This window comes from Mya arenaria, chromosome 13 (assembly GCF_026914265.1).
Source record: "Mya arenaria isolate MELC-2E11 chromosome 13, ASM2691426v1".
In the NCBI taxonomy this organism is placed as follows: domain Eukaryota; kingdom Metazoa; phylum Mollusca; class Bivalvia; order Myida; family Myidae; genus Mya; species Mya arenaria.
The window spans coordinates 35,700,042-35,723,746 of record NC_069134.1 but is presented as its reverse complement, the minus strand read 5'-3'; the positions used below and the strand labels follow the sequence as shown (position 1 = coordinate 35,723,746).

The following is a 23,705-nucleotide window of genomic DNA, read 5'->3' as shown; positions in this document are numbered from 1 at the left end:
TGTTTTAAGGCGCTAAGATGATTGGCTCTGACGTCATTGATCTAAATGTACATTTAAATAATAAACAAAGGCATAAATACTTTTATATGCTTATAAAATTCATTTTGGTTCTATTGTTTCCGGGGAATGTCGTTTTATAAGCTATATTTCCGTTTCTGGGAAGATAATAAACCGCCACAAGGAACGACGGCCAGCTATTTATTGCCAAAACAGTCGTCTTCTTTTAGAATAAGACGGCATAGGTTTTGTGTTCAACCAAGAATAAAATAGCCCTCTTAACGACAAACGTTAAAATTGTATTTTTGTGCCCGTGTCCTTATGCCAAGGAGATGCTTAAAAAAATATACATGTAAATATGGAACTGAAGTAGATTTAAAGATTTTTACACTTAAGTTTTACACTTTAGTTTGTAAACACTTGTTTTTAAATTAATATAACAGCGGCGACGATTGTATTAAGCTACGGAAAACGCCACACTTATATCATAAAACATGTTTGTGACGTCATATATTGTTCGTTTTTATCTCTAAATGGATTATTGATCTGCGTTCCGTACTTTGAGTAAGAATATTGGACAGTTATTGTTCAAGTAATGGACAGTGTGTAGAAATAGTAGTAAGGGGTGATTAACATACTGTAGAATCAAGACGTGTGTTGACAAACTTGTCTTTCTTCAAATTTGTGTAAAACTATGAACTTATTTGAAATAATAACTTTAAAACCCTTTTTATTCAAGGTTGATGGATAATTATTAAATTGTTGATTAAAATATGCTCTTTTTAGGTTGTAACAATGAGGTACCCAAATAAATTGTGGCTAAGGTCTGCGCATCCGTTAGGGAAATGGAAGTTGTTTATCAGTGGTTTGTTCCTTAAAGTGTAGAAAACGGAAGAAAAACATAGAGTCCATATTAAGCGAATTATGCACAATGATTGTACTTATGCACGTGTCATTTATCCGTAAAAGATGGTATTTTAAATAAAAACCACTTTGTCCCTTGGACTGTTCTTTCTCTGACATAGTGGACAGTTTTGGCCTTTCAACCTTACATAAACAATTTCAAAGTAGTTCCAACTACTGTCCGTATTTTAGATAATGCGATAAGTGTTTTAACAGACCCTAGTCTAAATGCATGTACGCTTCAAAAAGTTCATAATACTCATAATATAGATCATCTGAGAAGACAGGTAGAAGGGTAAGGAATATAAAACCATTGTTTAAATACCCTGTATCTTATGTGAAAGATCGTTAAAGGGCAGTATATGACAAAACATCTCAACAAGTATTAAAATCTAGTGTATCGTTTAAATGTTTGCCTTTGAAAACATTCAAAATCAAGATAGTTTTGCTATAAAAAAGAAATAAAGATTTTCGAGTTCAAGACCTGCTTATTTTGAGGGAAAACAATTTGGTTTTGAACGGCTACCTATAGTTAACAAGTCCTCGACATCAAACGTCGATGCTTAGTAAAAATAAACACATTGTTGAAGGGTGAAGTACTCCACATTGGATGCTTTTACTCAAAGGCACGTGCTGTTTTCTTGGTAAGACATCTGTCTTGCTTCCAAATATATAGAAATGGTAATGACAAATATAATACCAATGCAATGTGGTATATAATTGCTGAACTATTGAGGAAGTTGTTGGAACGTTTTTGGACTGTTATACACATCGATATTTATAATTTGACCCAGGGAAAACAGTCAGTATCATTAAAAAACATAAAGGAACATGAGAACTAAATTGAAGTACCCTATGTTGTCAAGGAAGCACTCTCTATATTATTACTTAGGTTAATATTTTGTTTAAGTCTGTGTAATTATTGGTAGTTGTTATTTGAATTCAGTCAAATACCTGCAACCGGATTTGATGAATAGTTTACGATGCATATCTTTACGTAAGTAAACTTTGGTTATAAACATGGCATTATTTGTTATTACTAAAATCAATTTGATTTCACCCTAATGTTGGGGAAATGTATGGTTGTCATATACGTCGAACGTTTAAAATGTTTTGTTTCCAGCATTAAATTTGCCTATTTACATTGATATAGTTTCATAAGAAACATAATTCGTATATTGTAACCTAAATATATGAATTCATTCACGTTTCAATGAAAACAGGCTTTAGGTTAATTTATATATATATTTTATTTTGTTTTATTTAGAAGAATATTTATTTCACATTCAATAAGCCATACGAGCCATGAGGACAAACAATGATAACACATATTTACATTGGTACATACACATACATGATAAGGAGAAGGCACGCAATATTTGTTTAAACAATACACTGAAGAAAATAATGATACTTGTTATAGAAAGTTATCCAACATTGCAATAAATGTAAAGTGTGTCAAGGACTTTTGACATGTTGACATTCAAAATAAATATACACAATATCCAAATAGCGTAATAAATACAACGATGAAAACGCACAATATATTTACATAACAAATACAACACATATTAAATGAATTATAAGCGCTGTAAATTTTCAATTAGTTTGTGATGTAGCCAGAAATAATCGATTAACAGGTGTACAAAGGGTTAAACAAGCGCAGCTAACGATGACTTACGGTCACATTTACCAGCTTACAGCAAACAACCGTTATATTTCTATAATTTGCAGTAATCCATGCACGGCTATGATCACAGTTTATGGAAATGATCATTATGTGAGTATCTACTTTGTATGTCTTTATCTTTATACATATAATTAAATCTTCAGCACTAATGATTTAAACATATTCCATTATAAAAACTTTATCCGAATAATTCCTTTACAAGTGCTAAAGTATGTATTAGCAGTATATTATTATGGAACATTGTTTTATAAATCAATACATATGGATATCACAATACAATTAATTAATTTTCGAAAACTGTCAATTTCTTTATTTCCAGATACAAGGTTACAGAAATGGCACAACAAAAAACAACAACAATTGAAGATAATTACTGCTTATATAACAGTAAGTTATTGAGTCTATTTTGTTTATACCATAAAAAAGGGCTAAATAATTAATTTGGGTGTAGTTATAGATTACATGACTGCTTTAACAACACAAGTTCTACATGCACATACAAGGCACTGAGATTTGTTCTTGTGAACATGTATTCACTGCTTATACAAAATATGTTTCATTACTATTTACATAGAAAAGCTTAATAGGCAAAATTTGACAGTTTACGTAGTACATTCTCATTTTGGCTAGTTATAAGATCAATAAATTTGAACATACATGGTCTCTTCCAGTAATATTTATCAATTTGGTATAACTTTCTTAGATCATTGAATTGGCTACATTCAATAACAAAATGGTAGTTTATCACAAACATTACATTTTCTATCATTGTATTGAATAATTGTTGACATATGCCATCTACCCGTTTCTATTGCAAGATGATGAGAATATGTGCGTAATCTACTTAAAGCTATTCTATGCTTTGGAATGATATTTAGATATGTTTTAAATCAATACTAAGGCTTACTTCGCGATAGCATAAAGCTTTTGTTGAGATTATTAGGTCAGCACTCCATTTTTGTATAAAATTATCTTTTAGTCTTTGCTTTACTTAGTTCAAAAACATTTGTTATTTCCAACACCTTGAAAAAAAAACATCATAAAATGCTAAAGATGATAAAATTCACGTAAAAGACTTGCCCATTTTTTCTTATGTGGAAACAATTCTATGTCATTTCTTAGTATTTCATAAACAATGTTCACATACTTATGATCCTTCGATTCGATTATTTTAAACCAATAGATAATGATTCTAAAACAATTACCAAGAATAAATGGAACTCTGTCAAGTTCTCCCTATACAAAATTATTTTTTGTGGATGTTTTGACACCTAAAATGTTTTTACAATACTGAGTATGAACATGTTCAATATTAGTTGCCGTGTGAAAACCCCAGACCTCACAGCCATAATTTAAAATTGGCAATGAAAGTTTATCGAATTATTCTTATCTGTGTTTTATACTTATATTTGTGAAATTGTATTTATTAATTTTAAAAAGTGCGTTTCTTGACTGACCCGCAAGTGTTATCTGGGTCTGATTAAATGAGCCACCGGCTGTTAAAACAATGCCTAATAGCTGAAGGCATTAACAATTTCTACCCATATATTCAAAATTTAGATTCCTTGGTAATTCTCCTGATTTTCTAAAAACCATAACCTACATTTACTTTCATTTTCCCGGTATTGCAATACTCTAGTAATATATCAAAACCTTTTGGCAAACTATCTTGTGTTTGAGAAAATAGAACAATATAATCTGCATATAAAAGCAAATATATTTTTAACATAAACATATCAATCCCTTCATAGCCATTAAGTAAAAGCATTTCTTTATTATTTAAATATAACGAGAAAGCAAGGGTGGTAAACATTCTCTCTCTCTCTCTCTCTCTCTCTCTCTCTCTCTCTCTCTCTCTCTCTCTCTCTCTCTCTCTCTCTCTCTCTCTCTCTCTCTCTCTCTCTCTCTCTCTCTCTCTCTCTCTATATATATATATATATATATATATATATATATATATATATTGATTTAAGTTATCATTGTTATTTTGTACTAAGGTCTTTGGTGATGATTAGAATCGTACCCCCGTATATACCACTTTTTAAGTGTAAAGGGCTCAAATTTAAGGGAATGTAATTTGCTATTGATTGGCAACCATGTTTGCTATTGTTTGGCAACCAGGTCCTCGTCGAAATAGGCTATGAACATATTAAATGTTGCGTTTAAGGATAGCAACACATGAATAAGTGGTCTCTTAAATAAAGAGATTTCTCTCGGTATCACACAATTCATCAAGCAGACTCGGTTTTATTTAGGGTGATTAAAGGCCGGCATGGTAATAACAGTGCTGTCGACAAACATTAGCCCCGGAGTAAGCTTTAGAGACATTCTTGGGGCAGCAAAATACATTACTACATTGAGGACTAAGAAGAGGTTTGTCTAACAGTCAAAGGGTTGTATAAGCATAATTGAAGTCGATGGATTCCTGCTCTAGACAGATAAGACATGTCAGCTGAAACATATATGTCTGGGATTTAGTGCATGTGAACTAACTCTCACAATCAGACTTTTCTTTTCAAAGGGGTTAGGGGTATGCTTATTTGCTGTTGCCAAAGCAAAGTATGTAACGTATACTTATACATTTAACGGATTGAAAAAAATAAGTAGTCACGCCATTTCAAACAAGCCGTTTTTATTATTTGTCTTCATTTTCTGGCTGACGCTGATCGCACTCCTTGGCCAAAAGCTTGAGGCACCTTAAGCTTAATCATCAGTGCATCAAAAATTCTACTCTTCTTACTTCTCTTGTCTCTTCCTAGTCTCGCAGAACGAAGAACTTACATAATTATGCATTTAACTGCACCCCAAAACAACATAAATATTGATATATGCACTGATCTGATAATCAAAACCAATGCGGATCGGTAAATAGATATATCTGATTAAATTCACTAAGTCCGGATCCTTCATTTTCATCCTCGACATACGCGTCGAATGTTTGAATTTATCGAACAAAACTTATCCAAAACTTATCCGTGATTCACAGCAATGTATTAAGTTGAAAAAATGTGTTTGCTGAATAAAATATATTGACTGAAACTTGGCCAAACAGTTTTGAATCAAATGGCATATTGTTTTCTTAACTATAGTCTATTTTAGGAGCGATATGTCGATTTTGAACCAGCCGATACTTAACTTGTTTTGATAGAAATCATTATCAGAAACACGCACTTTCTGCTTGTATATATATATATGCTAAGTTGCTAACCCTGAATCATTATTTTATTCAGGTGTTTGATACTGGTGTTAAATATAAGTATGGGATACAGTTGGTAATTTCGCCCTGATTGGATTGAATTAACCAAAGCATACGATCAAAATAATTATAATATGGCCTTTCGAAAGTTATTCTGGATGGCACTCATTTCACTGAAGTTTCTGAAAATTCACAACAAATTTAGAAATATTTTGACAGCAATTGATAATGACTTCGAATATAACGTCCTCCTGAACACCGGTGAGATCTTACCATCGACGTATACGCCTAAAACGACAAAAACAATGCAAGGAAAGCATTTCAAACAAGACACAAAGGACACAAACCGTACCTCATATCCTACTTTTGTTCACAATATTATTCGTTAATTCTTTAACGGGTACACCAGCTATTTCAAATTTATTTCAACAGAACTGCATTTGAATTATATTATCAACTTAAGAATATAAATAAACATGAAACCAAATATCTATACATTAGTATACAGTATATAACTATTTTCCATCTCAGTACCTTACATTGCTCCAATATTAATGAAAACCTTCTTGGTATTGATAATGCTTCAGATATTCCCTTGTTATCCAATATAGATATGATCCCGCAAATTGTGTCTTCGTTTTTCTAAACAAGACTAACATCTGCCAGACGCTAGCAGAGAATCAACATCACTCTGAACTGTTGGGCATTCTCTCAACAAACGCAAAGCACATGGACTATAAATTATTATTTTAAATAAATAAAATGGTGTAAGTTAAACTGAAATGGGAACCTAAGGTACATCTTCCTCTCGTACTGTACCTTTCCTCTGGTCGCATTACCCAAATTAATAACCAAAATAATATGCAATATAAACAAATATATCGGTATATCAGTACAAATGATTTGATGAGGGTAAATCATCTTTTCAAACGGAACAGAGCCTATTATATGGAAGTCAATTTTGAACGAGCTGTGGTGAATGGCATGATTCAAAGGTTTGTTAGTTGTTCAAATTGAGTAACTTGCTCATGAGCATAATATTTGCACTTTTGACTATAATAACAATTAGTTCGGTCAAGAACTTCGTCTTAAGATAAAAAAGGTATACATAGTATCCACGATGTAAAATTTTGCCTGGTGTTTTGTCGTAAATCGGTTAAAGATATGGTTGACGTCGTGTGATCATGCCTGCTACAGAATACCACCGTGATTATTGTCGTCACCCTGATAATGATTTTTATTCAAAATTTCAGTTCAAACTGTTGTAGAGACTAATTTTCCATAGCCTAAGATATATTACTGTAAATAGAGGTAAGCATTGTAACATATATATGAAGTAGTGTACGTCGTCCTTTTCTTGAGAAATGGCTTCCGCTTCTAAGAGTTACGTGGCCCTGAATACCATTTTGACAAAGTTATTGCTCAAAGGTTATGATAGTTCGTACATCTAACAACCATCCTGTGTAGTAGTTCCTGGCATAGTGATGTAAAGTATTGTCCATCTATCTCGTGTCCTCCAGGAGTGACCTTTTTGAATAGTTAAGAGCACCGAGCTTTACCAAGTCATGTGAAAACATATGATTGGATTATTCCGTCGTAGGCCTATACGTCTTATAAAGGTTTTTGATGAGCCTTTTAATCGCAATTGTTTGAACTTATTTTACACCCATTGCTTTAGTGTTGTTTTTTAAATAAATCATTATGGATGTACATCTTATAATACCTTCTATATGCTCAAAGATCATTACAAATCTTACAGTCTGGACACAGGAATCCAAAATTTAAAGCAGTTAAACGCATAAATGCTTCCTTGTAAACACCGCCGTAAAGATAGAGATCAACGGACTACTTCAATTTTAGAAACAAGAAATATTGCATTAGCTTTCAAATGATTTGTGAAATATGGCCAGCTGTCCGACAAACAGACGCTGATGAGAGGGTACGTGAGTAATTTATCACCTTATTGATATTCTGGGGGGAAAACAAGGACAATTGTTTTTCAGAACTATTTGATAACACAATGGTCTAGTTAAATGTTACCTTAATGGTAAGATGAGTTTTGGTGGTATAAGTGTCCGCCTTGCATGCACTACGTTGTCTCATAGCCTCTCAAAGAAGAAACCAGGACTGGTTTGATAATGGACTCGAGTAGGTTACTATAAGCTTTCATCACGATCAAGGTAAAACAAATGAGTATTTTATGTAATTTCAAGATTAAAGGGTACGTACGTGTATTCAACCCAATTGTAATTTTTAGTCTTTACAAACTATTCCAAATAAGTCATAGACATTTTCCCATTAAAGAAAAAAGGACCTGTATATGCGACATGTTATAGAATTATTTTGATGGCTTAAGAACTCGCAAACGGCGGTGAAACTATAGGCAAAATTTGTTACAAAAACCATGACAAATTACAAATGAAACTGTTGTATCAGACAATATTAGGACAGGAAAATGAAATTCACTTAAGCAAGCATATTTCTTAAGTCTTACAATGTTGATGTAGTAACAACTTCTAACAATGTATGCTCAAGTTTAAAATTGAAACATATGAGAAAGTAATCATGATTTCGAGAGTCCAGTTTGTTAAAATTCAACGACTGTCACTTGTTAAATAACTTCTTACTCATATAAACGGATATGCGGATATGCATAAATATTTGGACCTGAGTCATCAAAGGTTTCACTACATGTGTGTCTATCATTTTTATTTCTTGCAAAATAACAGTAAAGAGATAATCGAAAAGCTGAACTGTACAAAACGTACAACCCGGTGGGAAACTAGATCTCTCTCACTCAAATAAATGACAGGTCAAAGTTGTATGGTATATGTTGTTATCTACCCGAATCATTAATCATTAATTTAGAATAATATATTTTGTCAAGGTGGCGTGTTGAGGAAGTCATCACTTCTGCCGTTGGACCTCTTAATTTATTTAGAATAATTACTAGTATTTATTATTTTAGCATGCATTCGAACAAAGGAATTTGCATGGCAGGAAATGTGTTGTTGTGTTTTGCAGTACCAATTTTAATATATCCGCAAATTTCTTCTGTACAGTTGGCGATTTGATTAAGAAAACCTTATAATCCTGAATAATTAATAATAATTACCAAGGTAGTTTCATTAGTTCCGCATGGAACCAATGCGGAAATATGCACATACCCTGAATTCACATTCTGGCGATATCTGGAATTGAACTAGAGTTGCCAGATCTCATTTTAATTGTGCTACGCTGACCTCCCGCCCGTAGAGACAACTTATAATACACAATTATTTCCGATTGTTTAATTGTTACAAGAGTCAATTGAATAAAGGTTGTCTCCCCTGATGTATGCATATTTATTAAAACGAGATTTTGTCAGTCAGTTTTTACACGGTATTTATCGTGGAGTGTAACGTAAAAACAACTTGGTTACCGATGGTTGTACGATGGAACGTTGCCTACGATTGCTGTCAATGAAAAGTACAAGTGAGAAAGACCCAGATAAAAAGTTGCTAGAATTCAGTACATTATATTTCTAAAGAATATTTATGCAAAAAGCTACAGAAACATGCTCAGTAGCAAAAAGTTTAAACATAAACCCGGTTTAGTGGCAATGGGCAAACGGCAAAGACATAGAACAAAAAATCACAAACAAGAAACATAGAACAGCACAAAACTACAAACAGCACAGTGCATAAATACTATATATATAAAAATAATTGGTATGTTTATCTAGAATTGTTAGGTACCGCCTTGGAACGGTCTGTAAAATTTAAATTTACTGGCGATAATTATGTTGATTTTTTTTCAATGCATCTTTATTCAGAAAACATTATATGTAAACATATCTGTTGACTGTGTATTGTGATATTCACAAATGCAATTGACGAAATATTCGTATAAATTAAAAAGAGTACCAACTTCTTTCGGAGTAAACTCTATGAAATCATTGTACTAAGGAAGCTGCATACTTTTGTTATTAGTATTTAAACAAGATATGAACATTTTGTTATCTTTAATATTTAAGAATACCCTATTTATTTAAATCTTATTTTTATGAATAACAAGTTATTTTAGGGCCTTGTCTAATATTCTTTGTGATACCAGATGAAGATCAAACGTAAGATAACTGTGTACCAGACTACAGATGTTTTTTGTCTCTTACTGTCGTAGATCCTCTTTGAAGACCACATTGTCAAACGTTTTCGACAACAGTTTAGTAATAACGCTTTTAACAAGTATCACACAATGCATCATTTTTCGTGGAAAGTATGAAAGTGGCAAAATAACTAAGAATACATTAAGGATAATTGTTTGTTTTTGTGTAAGATCGTAATGTATTTCACCGAGTGAGCACCAAAAGATATTTTACGGATGCGTGAAATATATTGCTATTTTAATCAGAAGCAATTTGCCTTTTTATGATATGTCCAAACATTGTGTTTAAAATCATTTATTTACAGTGTGAAAGGTAACGCGCCAACTCGTACGCGCACGTTTTACCAATTCTAAAATGACGTGGTTAAAGTTGTGTCCCAGCCCTGTGCGCGCTGACGTTTAAATATTATATTTGAACAGTGAAATATCAATTCTATTTCAGTGATAAATAAATATGAAAAACCTTCGTTTTACGTAATATACTTTTTTGTATGCTATCTTAGTATTTAAAATTGATCGTTGATGCTTTCATACATTGAGTTATTTATTAAAAAAGTGAAATGATTCGTATCAGAAATTACGTTTATGACATATTTGTGATGATGTTAGCATCTCGTTTAAAAAACGATATTATTCGTTTTAGTAACAAATCACAAAGTGAAATTAATCCTTCGAGGGCAAACCAAAGGAATCGATACGTGCACAAAGTCAATTCTGGCTTCCACAGCCTGACGCAATGTTCTGTTTGCAAATAAATCGTTGCCTGCACTTTATTCATAAGATACTCTAGGCGTTTAAAAACTTTAATTACTTAATTCAATTATCTCGGTGACAAAGCGTTTCAACACGATATCGCAATGCGAGAGTAGCTCTATCTTTGTTTTTAAAATGTGTTTGTGCAAAAGGTGATACCATATGCGTTAGAGAAGGGGCTTGGGGAGTTTGATGTATTGATACAATGTTTATATAACAATATCTGAACATATTCTAAATGTTAAATGAGATTCTAAAGGCATTAGAACTACGAACACAGTAAGAAATTGGGCGGTCACTCAAACATTTATTTATTAAGAAATTTTGATTCATTGATTCAATGTAGTTTTTCTTACTGTATTGTTTGCATACGTGTGTCTGGTGAACTGCAGCCTTGTACCTTTAAAATGAGTCTTTGTTAAACCATTGGCTACTGTCCATGTCCCTGATTTATGCCTTACCCTTAATGCTTCTATCAAACACCACCTTAGCGATACGCCCCCCCCCCCCCCCTTACATTGAAGGATAATTTGGCAAGGAAATATCATTTATTGCGTTGTGGTCAAACGAATGAGAAAATAATTTCTTGCACTTCTTTATAATGTTATAATCACAAGCACGAATGGTTCGTGTGAATAAGAAGAAAAGCCATTCAGCTTTTGTGAACCAATACGTTTACATCGATTCAATTAATAAAACACTCGAGGTCATTCCGGGCAGTTACGCAGACGTCCATGTCGACAGAAGCGAAAGCATGAATACGTCATCTTGAAAAAAACGCTTGATGTATTGACTTGAAATTATGATTACATGTATTATTATTACAAATTAAATAACGCAGTTGACAATTTCAAATATACAGAAACATTTTTTTCATTTTGGGACTTTTACGCCCGATTTTCACTGCTGCGCACGGACGGTTGGATAGGAGTTTGGTCGTGCGGCGCCCAGTATGTTGTCCACTCAATCTCGTAAGGAGCCATTGTCCAGTCATCCTAAATTTTACTCAGAATGTCTATTGGCATAAAAGCTACGACGATTCGATAACCAGTCATATCGCTTTAGTCAATCATGAGTAATCTCCCCTCTACATGAAAATCGGTCATGTCCGATCAATAACTGAAAGAGCCTTTGTCCAATCATAATCAGCTTAAGTCAGAGTGTGTATTGGCATGATACCTTGAAGAGATTTAATAACTGACCATATCGCTGTCAACACTCATGTGTCATCGCCCTTTTTATAGAAATTACCCAAATTCCGTCTGATCAGATTATTGATTTCGGAATGTTTTGTTCGCCAAATTTGGTTAAACTGTATATGGGCATATTACTCGGACAAGCATGAAAACCAGCTCTACCGATTGAATACTTCAAGAGAAATTGCCCTTAACTATAACGTAAATGACCTTAAATTTGTCTTGTCTTGTCCGTTCAATCATGTAATAAGCTTTTTTTTCCAATCATCACCATTTTGGTCAGAATGTGTTTGGGCAGAATATAATGTTCAGATTCAATAACCAGCCATGTCACCTCAGTCAATTATGTTATGACCCTTGAATTAGCAAAATCTGTCTTTCTAAATTTGGCTTGACGTAGAAACACTTATCTCCAAACTCGGTGTGTAAAAATTAGGACTGGCATTTTTTGTGAAAGATTGCTGTTGTTTACAAATGAGAAACTGATTTTGCGTCGTTCAAGACATGGATGAATATGTGGAAGAGGGATTTATTTCCGCTGTTTGGGGTTCGTTTTTTATTGATTGTTAGTTTTATTTAGTGAAAGCAAATTCTGCTGAGAGTTTATGTTTAAATGTTTCTGACACAGATAATTCCGTTCACATATGTATTTCGGGTATATGTAGGTGACATTTCTTTTCTGTATTTGGCAAGCTACACGAATGAAAAAATGCACCCATAATAAAGCCGGGGCTATACGGATTCCACGGGTTTACCAGGTAGGTGTAACACCTAAACAGGTCAGGCTGCATTATCGCGTGACCCTTCTTGCCTTCCTTGTGAGGTTCCGCGTTTCTCGTGGGGTTCCCGTAACTGTTGGAGGTTTTGATATACTATCGCAAGTCGGCATCAGCCCGAGCTATGGCAAAACGTCTACACATAAAGATAAGTATTATATTAAATTAATTTCATGCAGCTCGGCTTTGAACGAGAAAGATTTGCACTTTTGATAAAAGCTGATATTGTTGGTCACATGTTTGTTAAAAATACAAAACTTTTCTGTATATGATATCGGTACACTTTGAGATAAAATCTATAAAGAACGTTTGGATGTTTTGCGTGTACGTTGGTTTAAATGTGTGTGGAATCCATGTATTTTTAATCAGTAATTTGACTGTAACATAATTATGTCCAATCAATTAACGGACACACTGAAGTAAAACTTTTATAAAAATATGCATGCTCATACATGCTTAAAATTATGATACTTCGATTGTGAAGGGTAATCAATTATCAAATTATACGCCAGGGAGTAAGTTGAATTCTGTATGTATTTACACAAAAGTGCAATCAAAATGGTTCATTATAGTGACATTATATACAATGTATATCACTTTCATATTCGGTTAATATAATTTTGAGTTTTTATGAGTTTGTGTCATTTTGTAGGATAATTCCTACGTTTAGTGAAAAAACTAATTATTTTTTATACCCTAAATATTATTCTATAATCCCCTATAAAAACAAAATCAATAACAGAAGATAAGACCTACGTGTAGTGAGAGAAATAATTATATATACCATGAATACCATTCTAAACCCCCTTTAAAAAAATAATAATTAACAAAAATGCCACTTTTTATAACTCTATAACTGCCTTATATGTCTGACGATGCTGCCATAACATGTCTATTAACCAAGGAAGTGAACAGAATTTCCTGCAAATTACATTTAAGGACAATTCTGTATTCCAGTTGTTTGTTTTGCACTGAAACTTTGCACACTAATAATCGGGACATACTACAGTGATCCTATGCTTGATATTTTGTGAAATGATAAACGAATCAAGAACCAACATGACCAATAAAAAAGGACTCTTTTTATTTGTTAAATAAATCATTATAATGCATGTCATTAAAGCATATTTTAACATTTATTTTTAAGAAATAAAAAAAATAGTTTGTCTCGACAAAATTCTTGGTGCGGGCGCATTTAATTTTTTAAAGTTCTTTTTTGCATTTTAGAAAACATAGGTGCGTTAAAGTCTGATCAATGTGATGTGGTTTTAAAGTTAAATAGTTGACCTATTTGATATTGAAATAGATCTTTGAAAGGAATTTAAAAAAAACAGCAACAGAATAAAACTATATAATCAAAATAACATAACATAAACTCCTTAAAAAAGTGAACAGCAAACATTCTGTTGATTTTCTTACATGTTGACATTTTGAGATATTTGTCTCAGGAAGTTCACTAAAACCACTAGGTCTATGGTATCATTGGTAAGGTAAGCCTCAATGCATGGCGGTTATAGCTCGGAGAATTATGAAGAACTCAGTATTTCAATGTATCAATATCTTGAATAAGTTTCACGCAGAAACACTGCATTTTAATCAATATTGTGTATTGCAGACATGGAACATCGGCCATAAAAAGCATATGCATTGATTCATTGTGTCATCTCGCTTTGGTTTATAACTGTCTCTCAGTAGACATTACTGGTCCCAGTAAAGATTGAAGAATGTCTTTTTAAAGATTTTTTTTAAAGTTTTTATTGAATTATAAAACCTTTTTCCACGTTTGAAACAATTATTAATAATGAAAATAGGCATATGAATTGATATCAACGTGCACCAATGACAATATATTACAAAGCAAATGACTATTTTGATGTCTGCTCTAGATGAACACCGTCGGGTCTTTTGCACTGAAGGAGAGCCACTTTTTTTTTGAATTGTCCATGCAGTAGCACATACAAAAGCGGGTTTAAAACTGTCGATACTTTGGCAAATACAGCAGGAACTGTTGTTACCGCGCGATTTAATCCTTCCGAATCACCAAATAATCCAATAAGGGCTACCATGGAGTATGGAAACCAAGATACACAGAACACAGACACAGCTATCACAGTCACTTTGGCGATCTTTACTTCAGTTTTCACCTGTTTTCTTTCTTTGCACAAGCGCCGCAGAGCGCACGACGGACTGTTCATTTCTTTTTTTGCTTGAAAATATGTCCTTTCATGTTTTCTCACGGTGAGAAAAATGCAGGTATAACACGTCACAATGACAGTAAGCGGAATCGCAAAGAAGATAAGTTGGATGAACAAATTATACATTATATTATTAACACTCCTTGTGAAGAAATCAAATGTGCAGAATATCTCCGAGCCATCCTGGACAAATTTGCCAAACCCAAACAAAGGTGCTAATGCAAATGTAAACGAAATAACGAAGATAAGAACAATGCTACAGTAAGAGAAACTTTTACTCCCTGACCGACGCCCACCGTGTCGTGATATCACGTTGCAGCGATCGATAGCTAGAGCTGTCAGTGAAAGGATTCCGCTAAATCCAACAAAAGCACCTGTAAATGCGTTCCCATTGCAAACTGAAAGTACAATTAAAAAGCAATTTAAATTATGTTCACGAAAAATCTGGATTGGTTTAAAAATCTACCAGAACAGTAAAATAGTTTCCGTGTTAATAAATTCAAACCTAGGTGATGTACGTATTGTTGTAATATTCCTCGATAGCTTAATGTATAGTAATATATGCATGCTTTCTATTGTTGAAGCATTTTTTTTCTTATTGTGATTCCGATAAATTATAGGACATAAAGGGTCGTAAGGGTTATATTTACCAGGCCATTAAAAACTTGTCTTATCATATTTATTTCTGATTAATGAATTTTGGTGAAAGAAATTTTGTGTTTAAACCCCTCATTATCATAATGTTCCAGTGGCTGACTACGTTTTTCGACCTGCCTCTAAACACAACACTTATTACAGAGTTTTCGTCAATGGAATATCATTTTTAAATTTGTTTATATGTAATTGACCTCATGCTTGTACCAGGAAACAATTTTATCCGTACGGGAAACATGATACGTCTGATAACACACTCGTTATCCGGAATGGCCGATTGCACGGTCGAGTAGAATACTTTCCGGAATAGCTTCCCAGTTATTATGTTAATAAAAATGTAAACAATTCATATTCATTATAAGGTTTGCAAATCATAATGTACTAATTCAATTTCGAGCTCAAACGGAGACGAAAGTATTTCTCCAAGACTTAACTATTGTTTGAAAAAAAATCTCGAAACGAACCCAGCCTATGCTAGACGACAACATGTCATGCTTCCAAACAATAATATTTACACCTCAACATCCATTCCTTAAATGAACTGTTTTTCGGCAATTGCGTTTATTAATCGATGGACGCAACATCTATGGATATGTTCGGATCGCAGTTCATCGCATAACAATATACATGAAAACTATCGATCTTGTTATTGTTTGTATTGTGTCAGCAAGTCGCGTAAAATATAAATCAATATTTTACACTTAAGAAAGTGTTATTTTTTTTTATATTTTAAATGTATTGTTGCCATAAGTGTTACTTTTAAAAGTTATTTCAAGTGGTTGAATTGATATTTTCCTACGTTATTGTGACGTCATTTGATAAAAATGTTTCTGGTTACAGTCGGATCGTTCTATTTACAGAATGATTAAAGAAGGATTACTGATAGGTTATCTTAAATAACATGAAGTATTTGTTAACAATTCTTGAATTAAATAATGAACAATGTAAATATAAGGAATGAATTGCGGGGTTAAAGTCATTATCGGGTATATTGACGCAATTGGGCATTCGGACTCCACACAGCCCAATTGCATTCATACCCCGATAATGACATCAACCCCGCAATTCATATCTTAAATGAAGAAAAACATTCAATGGTTTCAACAGCCACTTTCCAAGTTATTGAATTAATACACAACACACGCGAAGCGCGATCAATGCATAATTTCAACCACAATTTCAACCACAATGATTAATTGTCCAGATAGTCAAGATAATATGGCACGAGGGGAACATTATTATGAAAATATGATGATAAAGTATAAGCCAGTAGTAATGTTGTCATAATACGATATGTGTTTGTAAACATTATGTTATCCCGACCGGATTGTTTTGCAAAATGCAATGTGGAAGATGCAATTACATAGACAAAACAAACATCGATAGAAATAAGAAATTTGCAAGTGGTACTATAGTTAGTGATGAGATGTTAATGTGCCAAATAAAAACGTTTAGACAAATAACATAAGTATATGTCAGCCATATACTATAATCAAATGTCAGAAACTTACATTAGCCTACTAGAGGTAGATGCCATTTTTAAGCCATGTTAAACTTGTTTGTCTTGAATTTTCAAAAGAAAAAAAAACTTATGCTTTTTGTACAGAGAAAAATATATTAGCGATATTGTGGCACTTTTTGAACCGTTGAGGTTTTGGCAACGTAGCTATTATTTTCAACAAAAAACCTTTATCAAGGAAATTATTATTTGTTTGTACACAAATCATATGCTTTGTTTTGTATTATTCAATAATGCCAAATTAGTGAATCATACAAATATAAAAATGAGAAGTTGCATCAACCTTTATTGTGCCGCTTTTAATCGAAATAAATATGGTTATTGCATGAATTAGCACGATTTTCTGGCCGCGACATGTGTCGTTAAACGAGGTACAAACTCCTTAAATAACAGAACATAACAATGCATATGGATAAAATGGTATTTAAATTTTAAGCAATAAATGAGCATAAGTAAGTATATAAGATATGAAAAAAGCAAACAAGCTGATTCAAACAAATATTACATAATTAAAATTGAACTGACTTGAGTTTGAGATTGAGAAACGACTTATTTGCCTTCCTTTGCGGCAAAATTTCGTTTGGCTATGTCATATTGAATTAACACATTCACAACAAATTGTTAAACTTAAAATGAAATGTCTTCGTATTTGATAACAAGGAATTTATTGTACTAAAGCCTTCACTTGCAACATAAAATGTATCATTTGCACTTAAACAGTGACAGTACAATGCGTGTTCGTACAATCATCGTGCACTGTTTATCTTCATTGTCTATTATACTTAGAAACCTAGTGCAGAAATACTATATATAACAAGAATAAATATCATACCAAACGCCTGAACTTTCTCTGGGCAGTTAGACAAATCAACGAAGCAATGAACGATGATAATTGGCAGACAGAAGACACACATCAGGAGACTCGCGACCGTCAAATTCAACAGTAGAATGTTGGGGGTCGTCCGCAAACTTTTGTACCTAAAATGAATTCACTTATAAAGATTGAACTTTATAATCCATTCACTCAATGGTATATAAGAAAACGCAAATACATTACTTCATTTGTATGACTATATCCTGAAAGAGAACTATTTTTAACACACTTGGCACATGAACACATAAGGTATACCTGTTCGTTTGCCTCGTGGCTGAACGACTGCCCTCGGACAAATAACAAAGCTACTGTCAAATCACTCATTTATTGACAATTTTATTTAAATAACTTCATGCACAAATATATCATACAAACTAAATGTCTATTGTCATTAATGTGAGTTCTCAATATCTGAAAACTTTCTTTTTCTTGCAACAATGTCAATATGCAAAAGTCTGCAAGGGAGCATTTGGGCAAATGTTTTGGTTGTTGTATTTTGCGTTTCGGCCTTCAAGGTGAGTACTCGTTTTCAGCCAATGTTTAATCATTTGTCCAATTTGTTTTCCAACAGGCTGATGAGAATACCAAACGTCTGTATTGTGTGTATTTATTTGTGGTCAAATCTCATATCACCTCTATCATAAAGCGTATCGGTTGGTCTACGACATCTATATTCCTTGTAGCTGGCTACTAGACAGTCGTATCCAGGTGTTGCAAACAGCTATGGTGCCACTCTTCTGTTAGAGTTTCGGTTGCATCCATTTCTAGTTTTTGTACTTCTCTCTGAAAATATTCAAGCCTAACGTTATTATTATGAATCTTTACTTCATTTACAAAATGCATTTACATTCAATAGTTTGCCATAAATATGTATTAAACAAACTAGTATCTTAAACACGTCTATGATATGGCAACTTTAATATCGGCTTTCACAGCATCCGTTAAAAATAAGAAGCAAAGAGCTGCCCTCTTGGGTTGATATAGTCTCCTGATATTTCCGGGATGGATATAAAATAGCGCAAATGATAAGTTATACAAACAGTTACCATCAATATATAAAAACAAAAATACCTGAGAATTCCAGGTACTCTCGATTGTCTTGTGACCTTTCCAGCTATATATCTCCTTTAAGAAGGTTTTTTGTCCTTACTACCACCAAAAGTAATCAGCATTATTAAACCATACTGTCTGAAGTAATATCTGTGCAGCACCTGTAATTTTTTCTTTATATCTTAGCATTGATTGGTTGCATATATGTTAGTGAGTTTAAAGTAATATTAGTATTTATATATTTCTATTTCAAACAAAACAAAACAATTGTAAATAATTGGCAATTTTTTGTAATCATCTTGCTAATTTATTTCTTTCATGAATCACTGTCTTATTTCCAATACTATGTGTCTTATATTAAAGTATGATCACATTACCTTTGCAAAAAACTGTCTGTCTTCTAACCTTAAGGATTCTTCTTGGTCAGTGGCTCAGCTTCAGATTTTAAATTCCCTTTGCCCTGTGTCTTCAGATTTTTTCGCTTGTAAATCAAGAGTTGTTGGGATGACTAAAACGTTCACCCTTTTGTTGAAATTTACTTTTAGTAACAATCATTTGAATATTGTATGCTGGCCAGAGTACCCGTCTCATGTTCTGTGCCGTCACGAATTCGAATTTCGGAAAATAAGATTATATTTTTAAACATTATTTTAGAAAGTGCCTTGCCGTCTTGTAACCAAATGCATAGCCTGCGTTCTAGCCGTCCTGTTACATTACAAGACTATACACTAGGGCTTTCATTTACTTTCATTTTGTTAGAGGCAGTACTAGAGCTTTTATGTATCACAATCATTTACTATGCAATGACTTCGCTTTATGATAAGCTACCAAATAAACATGCGTGTCCGAACAACCATCACATTTGATAATTAGAAGAAAAGTGATTGATTTATTAATTGACTTACCAAGAACCTTGCTAAAAGGATATTAAGCTCAAGGCGTGGTATATCTTCCAATCTCTCTATTTGCTGCCGTGCATCCAATTATAAACAGTTTTAAGTAACTTAATGATTTTTTTAAATAAAACTTTATTAAAGCTGTCACAGTCGTTTTCAATGACTATCCGAATAAGTTGCTCTCCGGAATCTGATTCCGTCTCTGGGTGGGGCACAAACAAAGACTCATTTTCGTGACGTGAATGTGAATCGATCTCTTCGGTTTCATTTATGTATTCCATGGTTAAATATTCTTTATCTAGCACCTCCTACATTTTCTTGCTAGAAGACATTGTTCCAGATTGATCCGAGTCATACCACCAGATTATGTTGTTTTGTTTTTTTTGTAAACGCTAAACTATGAATCAGTTCCGTACTCAAACTGTCGACGAACGTTTACTAGCTTAAAAACAAAATAATTGCCGTTTCCGAACTTTCAGCTTCAAATCTATATCATTGTTGGTCTTTCTTGATTAGCCAATTAATTTAAGTGCGGACTTTATTTCTATATCAAATATCGACCCGGAGCCGCTAACTGATATAGATATTGGCACTGCTATAGAGGAGGCCTTTGGATTATTTGACTAGGCAAATGCTGTTATTTAAAGAGCTTATAATTTATAGGTTTTTTAATTAATATATGCATACATATACATATTATATAAGCCTACAGAAACAATTCTGCTAGTTAAACGCTGAAACATAAACACCGTTCAACGACACAGGTTCAAAGCCTTAGACACAAAACAAAAACACATATTCACAAACATTACATAAGAATGCAATAACAACAGCACGAGATCAAGGGATGAACAATATATTTGTATAATTTCCTCAGCAGCTGGGGATAATAAGATAAAATGCTTCGTAAATCCTAACAATATGATCATTGGTATTCTATATGCAATACAAAAGTTAAAAGAATTGTAAATCAATTTACACAAATGTAGAAATTATTGAGCGATGCCAAATGTAGGTTTTTGAATCATGGATTAAATAGTTTGCAGTGCGATTCGCAAATTATAGGCTTCAAACCGGATAATGTTCATTTCCATTAAATAGAAGCCCTGCCGGCCCTTTTCAAACAAATATATCAAAGTAACATGGATTTTTAATAAAACAAAATATATCATGTCTTTTACGTATTTATCGATGATACATTTTGAGCATGTTTGAAATCATTTAAATTAACAGTTAATTATATTAGTACAAATTTGAGATAAACAACTCTCATCCATTTCTTAAATAGAGTAAAGTGATGAAACACAATGTGTGCACTCGTCTTTATTCAGCTAAAAATCTTAATATACAAAAGCGAGATAAAAATCACAACCACTTTTTCCAAATATTAGATAAAAAAACAACGATATTGCCACAATTTATTTAACAAAATAATTCAACATCAAGAGAAAGATGTGTGTAAAGTGCACTTATATTTTTATAAGTACATTTATTACTCACTATTTGTAATATTTCTCTATCTTCTTTAATTACTGTAGTTAAAATCATGGACATCGAAACGTAATCAAAGCAAGCATGAGTTTTCCGGTACGTATAACTTAATGGCTTCTTAAAGTACTCAACGTTAATGTCGTAAAATATCAATGTGTTCTATAATTGAGATGCATAAATACCAAGATGCCTGATGAGGGTTGAAGATGTTTCTGCTGTTTGCTAAGTAACCAAAATATAAGCCAATTCAATAACTCAAGTGAGTTGAAGCGTGCAAGTTAAGAAATTCTAATTGAACGACCATTGAATATTACAGTTCAACAGTGTTATTTTGTGCTTTCAAAAGTGGTTTATTGCAAGAACCTGGAAAAGTGCAAGATTGTTTAGAGATTAAGTGCGTTTTAGATGATATTATGTTCAAAAGTTATAAATCTGCATAGGTTCATGTGGCAACAAAATTAAGTTGATGCACATTTTATTATTATTTAAGATACAACTAAGATTCTACAATGAAACATACCCAAAAATAATTGGAGATATCGTTTGATCATAAAGGTTCATATACTTAATTGTCGACGTTTGTTCACCCTTCTGGAACTTAGGTCAAACTCAAATTAACGTTTAAAACGAATTAAACTTGGTACATGAACTACTTTAACGATACGTGTATTTTAGCGATTTCTTTAACACTAGCATTTATGTCGACTGTTTGAAAAAACAACAACAGACGAGCGCTTTCCTTTGCTACACGGCGCTTTTGTTTTCAATAAAATCATATCGGAAGTAAATAATTATGCTGATTTCAATCATAATGAAGCCACTAAATCAATATTATTAATAAAAACAATTATATGTATAAAGGGTTTGGTGAAGGCATGCAATAATTTGACGAATGGCAATCATACAGTTTAAAGGTCTCGGTTATGTTAAACAACCAGGTCCTGCTCAGAATTTTCAAAACAGGTAGGTTATATACAACTATAAAGTATGAACAATCTATTACGTAGGCATATTATGATTATTCACTTATGTACATTATTGGAACAATAAGACGTAAATTCAATATTTATATTATTAAAGATAGGACAAAAATCCTTTGAATGTAGAATAATTTAGACCTTTGCATCGACATATATATTCAAAGGTATAACTGTTACAATACTTTAGCAGTCACAAATTCAACAAAATGAGCACAGCAATGCATGCGTACAACAAATTCACTTACTTGACAAAAAGGAATATGACTGTACAATTTCCAAGGGTTCCGACAATAAGAGTCACCACTATGACGACGACGATAACGATGTATGTTTCTGATGCAAGAGGAGGATAATGTCTCCAACGTGCAAGACTGTTAGTAAGATTAGAACTTTCGTTCATTGTCATTGATTCAGATCCATAAACAATTATCGAACTTACATCGTTATTTAAATAGAGGTTGTTTTTATTTAGTTTATTTCATATCGTTAACTCTATGGTTAACACTTCACATTCTTTTTATAAACACCAGAACGATTTCCACGGAAAGAATTACATCTGCGCAATAATGTACTTCCAAACGAATTGACTTTGTTTCTGGGGGTTTTCTACGGCTATATATTGTATGTGCAATTAGTTCTACCTTTCTCAAAAACATGGAATTCAGTAGGAATTATATCTCTCCGTAACATTTTGTAATTCCAAAACACAGACATAACACTGAACGATCTACGTCATTCTGACACTTTCCAGTACTGCTTCAAATGTTACAAAGACGTTTCTTTATATTGGCTCACAGTAAGCTGGAGGACTGCAGTGATATTGGCGTCCTTTCAATCTGGAATAAACTACGCTGCACATCATGATTCGCTATATGTTATAGAATGTCATATGCAAACAATCATAAGCATTAAAGGCGTAGTTTGATTTTTGCTGTGAATGTTTGTTCAGTGTTATCGAAATGTGTTCTTTGAGGACTGTTTCAATGTTTTGATATGTATACGAACAAGACAAAACAAACGATTAATACACTGCATACAACATTATAAAAAGAACTATGCTTACGCATGCTTACAGTGTCCATGTTTACTAAATTCTTGGTCCTCTTGACAAATATCGCAATTTCAATAAATTCGCTAACTGTTGTTTCAGCGTTTTATGCTTAAGGATATGAGCTGTTTATTGGCAATGTTGGCAAAGTATAAACTGTCCAATTTTACTGGTCATAAATGTTCTTTGTCAAACACACTCGGTTGATCGAACTTTTGAATTCATGTCTAGAAATTGATGCACCAATAATACAGTGCACTCGTTCAATACACATCTGTTTTAATAAATTATTGACAAAATCATTATAAATATACCTTAAAAAATATTATGGTTTTAAACGA

At 32.8% G+C, this 23,705-nt stretch overlaps 1 protein-coding gene across 1 annotated transcript; it reads right to left on the bottom strand.

Annotated features, from left to right (window-relative positions):
- Positions 1-13,724: 13,724 nt before the first annotated feature.
- Positions 13,725-23,132, bottom strand: LOC128213219 (rhodopsin, GQ-coupled-like). Its single transcript, XM_052918778.1, has 3 exons — positions 22,562-23,132; positions 17,858-18,003; positions 13,725-15,250 (listed from the first exon to the last, which is right to left on the bottom strand). Exons 1-3 carry the CDS (start codon positions 22,720-22,722, stop codon positions 14,523-14,525), a joined length of 1,035 nt encoding a protein of 344 aa, XP_052774738.1. The 5' UTR covers positions 22,723-23,132; the 3' UTR covers positions 13,725-14,522.
- Positions 23,133-23,705: the final 573 nt, after the last annotated feature.

What these genes read in the sequence shown, in the direction of transcription:
- LOC128213219 (XM_052918778.1), bottom strand. Translation starts at nt 22,722, where the DNA reads ATGACAATGAACGAAAGTTCTAATCTTACTAACAGTCTTGCACGTTGG. An exon ending in GTCATATTCCTTTTTGTCAA is followed by an intron (nt 18,004 to 22,561) that starts GTAAGTGAATTT and finishes AATTCATTTTAG; the next exon opens with GTACAAAAGTTTGCGGACGA. An exon ending in AGAGAAAGTTCAGGCGTTTG is followed by an intron (nt 15,251 to 17,857) that starts GTATGATATTTA and finishes TTGTACTTTCAG; the next exon opens with TTTGCAATGGGAACGCATTT.